The 6,460-nt window shown below is 29.8% G+C and overlaps 1 protein-coding gene across 1 annotated transcript; it reads left to right on the forward strand.

Annotated features, from left to right (window-relative positions):
* The first annotated feature begins 1,708 nt into the window (after positions 1 to 1,708).
* Positions 1,709 to 4,777, forward strand: LOC123195881 (zinc finger BED domain-containing protein RICESLEEPER 3-like). Its single transcript, XM_044609744.1, has 6 exons — positions 1,709 to 1,810; positions 1,880 to 2,020; positions 2,309 to 2,389; positions 2,511 to 2,573; positions 2,704 to 2,784; positions 3,004 to 4,777. The coding sequence occupies exons 2-6, from the start codon at positions 1,889 to 1,891 to the stop codon at positions 4,735 to 4,737; spliced, it is 2,091 nt and encodes a 696-aa protein (XP_044465679.1). The 5' UTR covers positions 1,709 to 1,810; positions 1,880 to 1,888; the 3' UTR covers positions 4,738 to 4,777.
* The last annotated feature ends 1,683 nt before the right edge of the window (positions 4,778 to 6,460 follow it).

Raw genomic sequence — 6,460 nt, forward strand, 5'->3', positions numbered from 1 at the left:
CTATCATCGTCGTCCCAACGTCTCTCGTAGTCATCTAACATCATCCCGTTATTGTTGTTGCTAAATCAAGCATTGTGATTGAGATCGACGAATCATGCAATGTTCTTCGAATGTCATCCGAATGTGATAAATGGGCAACCGTTTGAGCATCGAACAAAAGATGAGTGATTGTCCTTCCTTCTTCGGTCATCGATAAAAGATAGGTGAGGAAAATAAGCTCTGAAAAAAAAAAAACCTTAAAAATGTCAAACTCTAAAAAAAAAAAGTAATTTTCAAAATTTTTGAAAAAGAGAATGAGATAAAATTATATATTTTTTAATATTATTATTAAAATAATAATTTTATTACTAATAAAAATTAATTTATAAATAAATATTAAAATTTTTTATTTATTATAAATATATTTTTAGATTTCGATTAAAATTTGAGTGAAAAATAAGCCCTTTGCCCCCTTTTAATTTGGTTGTCAGGGGAAAAGTAATAAACGTGTGGACGTATAACACGCTAATTGTGGAAAAGAACCACAACACCGATAGCTTGTGGAAAGTAGTAAACGTGGACCAATTGTGGAAAAGTACCAGAACACTGATAGCTTGTGGAAAAATAGTAAACGTGTGGACCTATAACGCGCTCATTGTGGAAAAATACCACAACACTGATAGCTTGTGGAAAAGTAGTGAACATGTGGACCTATATGATGAGCTAATTGTGGAAAAGTAACACAAATGGCAAAGGCTAATTTTAAATTTTTATTTCAATTTTTAATTTAGTTCTTATTTGTCGGTGGAAAAGTAACAAACGTGTGGACCCATGACGCGTTAATTGTGGAAACGTAACACAAACGCGTTAATTTTAAAGTTTTATTTCAATTTTTAATTTAGTTGTTAGTAGGACAAAAGAAAAATGATAATACAGAATTAAGCAAGGCTGACACGAATAAAGCCAGAGTAAAATAATAATACGGCACGAATAAAGCTGAAGCTCTGATCACGTGTTATACTTTTCACACTTTACTTCAAAAGATCACGTGGCTAAAATGAAAAATTTATGCTTTTGAAATAGGGTTGGATTCCATAGTAGGTATTTAAAACTCTAATTGGAGTTTGATTAAATATTAAATTTGTTTTTATAAACCAAATAAATTTGAATTTATTATAATTTGAATAAAATATCAAACTTGTGTTTAGAAATAAAATAAATTTAAATTGATCAAAATATTTAAATTTAAATTAATTAAAATTGACTCGAAATTAAACCCAAATCGAATTAGCCGGCTCAATTTGATCAAACCTCCTTCCGCAGAGATTAGGGTAAAACTTTTGCACTTCAAGGCTTGCACTATCCCAACCGGCAGATCTTATTGTAAGAAAAGGAATTTTTCTTTTTAAATTTTTGTAATTGGTGGAAGTTAAACCCGATACTCTGCAAATCCACATGATCATACATTTTGATTAAAGGTAATTTGGATTTTATATTTAAAATCTAAAATCTAAAAAAACTCTGGCAGTCCAATTTATCTCTCTGGCAATTCTGATTTTGTTTACAATTCAAAGCAAATTTTCTTCAAAACTCTAGAACCATTAACCTGTCATGCTGACGTTAAATATTCCAGGCATAGATGTAAGCAAAAATGGTTTATAATTTATTAAAACTTTACTTAATTACTCTACTTTTCATATAAATTTAAGTATTAATTTAATTTTAATTTGCTTGTCCGTGGAAAGAAAATTTGTAGCTAAAAGACAAGGAAAGAAAGAGCAAGGAAGCAACCCCTCACCGATTCCAATTCCTATATGTGCACGCTTCATTTGTAAGCACGTATTTGCTTGCTTTTCTCGTTCATACAAAATTATATGTGTGTAATTTATTATGTGCATAGGTGGGAAAGATGGAAAACGATGAGGGAATCAAGTGTTTGCTAGATTTAATTGAATGGTGCAAGAAGAACTTCAATCCTGAAAATGGTGGAAACCTCGGTAAAACCATAACCTTCCTTCAATCTCTTCAACAAGAAATACAGGTAAACATTCTATGGTACTTTATTATTGAGAGTTGAAAATTTTTATCATCATAAAACTGGTCTTATGGTTTTGGTTTTTTATTTTATTTTATTATATATTCCAAGAGTATGAGTAAATATTAAATTGAAATCATATCAAATAAATTAACTATTTTTTTTTTGTTTTAATTCAAGAAATTAATGAAGTGGTTAATTTACTTAATTATGAGGAATCATACTTTGATGTTAATGTTTTCGATCCTGCTTTGTCCGATCATCCGAAGTGACATAGTTTCTTCCTTCCATTAGGAAATTGAATGTTTACTACCACCGCAAGGAGCAGCACCTACATCTTTCAATACCCATGGAACAGATCTACAACGTGGGCAGGTTTTTCCATAATGCTACTCTTCATTAATGTTGTATTAGGAATAGTTTATATGATTTTATATTAACCTATGAGGAATAACACTTGCAATTTTTTCCTTTTTATTTAATTGAAAACACAAAGGAGATCGAATCTTCAGCACTGCAGGGAGACGCATTTGGGTCTAATCCCCACGTCAATGAACAGGTAACCATTTCTCTCTCTCTCTCTTTTTTAATTATACAATAGTAAATAGAAAACATTCAATTGTTTTTGTTCCTGCTTTGTCCGATCATCTGAAGTGACATAGTTTCTTCCTTCTATTAAATATGTGAAGGAAATTGAATCTGCAGCACATCAAGGAGGAGCAGCACCTACATCTTTCAATGTCCATGGAACAAATCTACAACGTGGGCAGGTTTCACCATAATGCTACTCTTTTAATTATACAATAATAATGTTTTTTAGTGAAATTGTTTTCATATAATTAATTATTATAATATTGCCTCAATTAAAGAAAAATAAATATATTCAGTTATTTGTTAGCTGGGTGGTCCGGTTAAATAGAAAAATAAATAATATTTAGTCATTTGCATTTTATTATTTATTAGGTGAAAATTTGTTTGTATGTTAACAGGAAATCACTCAAATAAGAAAACAAAACACCAACTTTGGATCAACTCTAAATCAAGGGATTAATATGGAGATGAATAAAAAACGAAAATTGAGGTCAGATGTTTGGAATCACTTCATAAGGTATAGACATGAAGATAAAGAGATGAAGGCTCAGTGTCAACACTGTAAGAAATATTTTAATGGATCAAGTAAGAGTGGAACTACACATCTCAGAAATCATCTAAAAAGTTGTTTGAAAAATCAAAATATAGTAGCAGACAAAATGAAAGAGTTGAGTGTGGTTGATCAAGAGCTGAATCACTGTAATTTGGCGCGAAAGGTCATTAAATATGGGTGGGACAACATAAAAGATGATATAATTGAGGTTTATGAAGAAGAGAAAGATAAGTTGCACAGATATTTAGCTAAACTTCCTGGTCGTTTTAATGTAATAATTGGAAAAGATACAGGGTATGGTGTTCAGTTTGTGAAGATTTGGTTTATTGATGATAAATGGAAATTGAAAACGAGGCTTATTCATTGGAAGAATTATGATAGTGATGGAGAACCCTTAAATGAAGACTCTCTAAAGCGTTTGATTCAAGATTGGAACATGGATAAAAGAATTTTGTCTATGATTGATCACAGGGTTGATCCATCAAAAGATTTGGTACCTCAGCTTACCAATTGGCTTAATGAAAGAGTTTCACTTCCTGTCATCGGGAATTATAAGACATGTCATAAGTCATTAGGTGGTTTTGAATTTAGTGTAAAATTTGTGGCAATGGGAAGTGACATTATGTCCGAAGTGAGGGAACTAAAAGACTACTACATGACATCATCAAACAAATATAAGTTTGACTTAGCGGTAAAACAAGTTGAGTCCATGGGTAAAAAAGTGACTTCCAAATATAATGATGTTTCTTGTCTTTATAATTTCAAATTGCTTGATTGGGCAATGGGATATAAAGAAGTATTTTGTGAACTGAAGCGCATAGATCCTGATTTCACGTCTTCCAATTTTGATTGGGATGACGCTGCTTCACTGCACAGTTATTGGGTAGTGTTTGAAGATATAAAAAATGATATTTGGAAACTGGAAATTGATATTTGGGAACCGGAAGATGATTCTGAGTTGGCAAATGATTCTAAGTTGGCAAATGAGTGTTTCCCTATGGTTTATCACTTTTTTTTAAGAATGCTACGGTTCAAAAATACTGAAAATCAGTACTTTCGCCTTGCTGCATTACGTTGCAGAGAAGTTTTTGATGAACATTGCAACAACATAGTAACTGTAATCCCAGTGATTCTGGATCCAAGATTTAAACTAGATATTGTAGAGCGTTTCTACAATGAAGTTTATGATAACGAGGGAGACTTACACTTCAAGAAAATCATGGATGATGTTAAAAATATTTACAATAAATATGCGACGGATGTCAACAATTCTTCCATGGTGATAGCAAATCCAAACGAGGCTGCTTCATCAAAATCAGAATTCGAGCGCTATTTGACAGCTGACAAGGTTCCTCCACTTGAAGGCTTTGACATACTGGAATGGTGGCGTAAGAATTCTCCAACTTACCCAGCATTAGCTATGATGGCTCGGGATTTCTTATCCATTCCTATTGTTGATTCTCCTTATGTGTATTTTGCGGATGACGTCACTGATATTTATTATATGGATTTCGATGTTGGCTTAAAAGATGTTTCGGCATGTACAAAAGTTTGGTTAAACGACCATGATTGTATGTAATGAAGTTGTTGAAATAAAAATATGTATTCTATTTTTCCCATTCCCTTTCAACAAAAATGATCATGAAATTAAAATTAATTAAAACAAAGGATCAATTTTTTATATAAAAAATATAAATTATTTCTTTTATAAATAAATTAAAATTACTAAAAGATAAAACACCGAAAAATATAAAAAAATCAAATTAAAAAATATAAGTTAATCACCACAAAAATCGATTCTAGGAAAACGAAGACATCATATTGATTGCAGAAATAAATGATTAAATTGCTCCAATTGTCATCAAAGAAAAACCTGTGACTAATCAACAATTGAATCACTTAAATACAGCTTCTATTGCTAAATAGTATAATAAATATTACAAGGATTTTTTTTTTGTTAGAAATTACAAATAAAGATATGTTGAATTAATTGTTAAATGAAGAAAAATGGATTAATAAGCGTTGCTTCTTGTAATTTATCGTGTTCCTCATAGAATCTCTACTTTTCATTGTTTTAAATTAAGTTTTAAATTATATAAACATATTATAATTTTACTTTATTATTTGAATTAATAAATATAAATAAATAAATATATAGAAAAAAATGTTGTAATCGCAAACATAAATTTACTTTAGTATTTGAATTAATATTAAAAATAATATTTAAACAAAATTTTTATTTAATTACTAATATAAAATCTAAATAATATTGAAAAAAAATCTAATTTAGTTTGGTGGAAAACACACAAAAATAAATAAATAAATTCTTTGAACACAAATTAAATAAAAATTACATCTTCTTCCCAACTTTTAGGATCGAGTAAAAGCAATCTAACTATTGAAACAAAAATTGGTTTTATCTAAATCAGGTAAGGTCATTGGTCTCGATAAAACTGATTGAACCGACTAGTTTAATCTAATCAAATCTTAACAAATATGAGTCAATTTCATTTCCTCCGCAGTATTTTCAAGTAAAACCTAATATACCCCTTGTAAAAAGAATATGGGAAACTTAAATAAAACTTTACATTATTTTATCAATATGCTTTATATCTTTACATTAAAAACTTAAATTAAAAAATTAAAAAAATAAAGATTCAATGCCAAATTAAAGATGCCAGCCCAGCCACCAAGCAATCACCACGGCATCAAAATTCATGTAAAAAAGGAGAGCAAAAACTACATAGTTTAGGAAAATGGTGGATCAGAAACCATGAAGTCCTGAATACAAAAACTCCGTATAATAATTTTCTATGTTAAATGTCCTAATTTTAATCTCTCATGATTATATGCCATTGGATTCGAGTTGTAAAATACACTTAGCAGATGAATACAATAGTAATTAAGTATAATCTTGATGGAATTAATACTACGGTTTTAATGAAATTAATACTAAGACTTCTTAATTAGCAAATAATTTTATATTATATTATGGCTGTGATAATTAAGAGTGAACCAAAGAGAGCAAAGTACAGTTTTTTTTCTGCTTTTGGATGTAGCAACCTTAGTGGTGGAAGTTGACATTTTGGCTGGTTGTATTATCTAACTACATAATTACATATTATCTATGTATTTAATTATGTACTTAAAAGTGTGTATATCATCCCTGGTAACATTTATTAGTAGCTAATAGTAGATTTCAGAAGGCAACCATATGAAATGAATTATTATTGGAGAAAAAGGTGGAAAAAAAATTGTGCAGGGAAGTGAGATTGGAGCTGAGAAAGTACAAAAGAATGTAT

Source organism: Mangifera indica, chromosome 14 (assembly GCF_011075055.1).
Source record: "Mangifera indica cultivar Alphonso chromosome 14, CATAS_Mindica_2.1, whole genome shotgun sequence".
NCBI classification, from domain to species: domain Eukaryota; kingdom Viridiplantae; phylum Streptophyta; class Magnoliopsida; order Sapindales; family Anacardiaceae; genus Mangifera; species Mangifera indica.

Excerpts from the sequence above, each read along its gene's own strand:
- LOC123195881 (XM_044609744.1), top strand. The coding sequence starts at position 1,889 with ATGGAAAACGATGAGGGAATCAAGTGTTTGCTAGATTTAATTGAATGG. Across the intron at positions 2,390-2,510 it reads CAGATCTACAACGTGGGCAG|GAGATCGAATCTTCAGCACT; the intron begins GTTTTTCCATAA and ends GAAAACACAAAG. Across the intron at positions 2,785-3,003 it reads CAAATCTACAACGTGGGCAG|GAAATCACTCAAATAAGAAA; the intron begins GTTTCACCATAA and ends GTATGTTAACAG.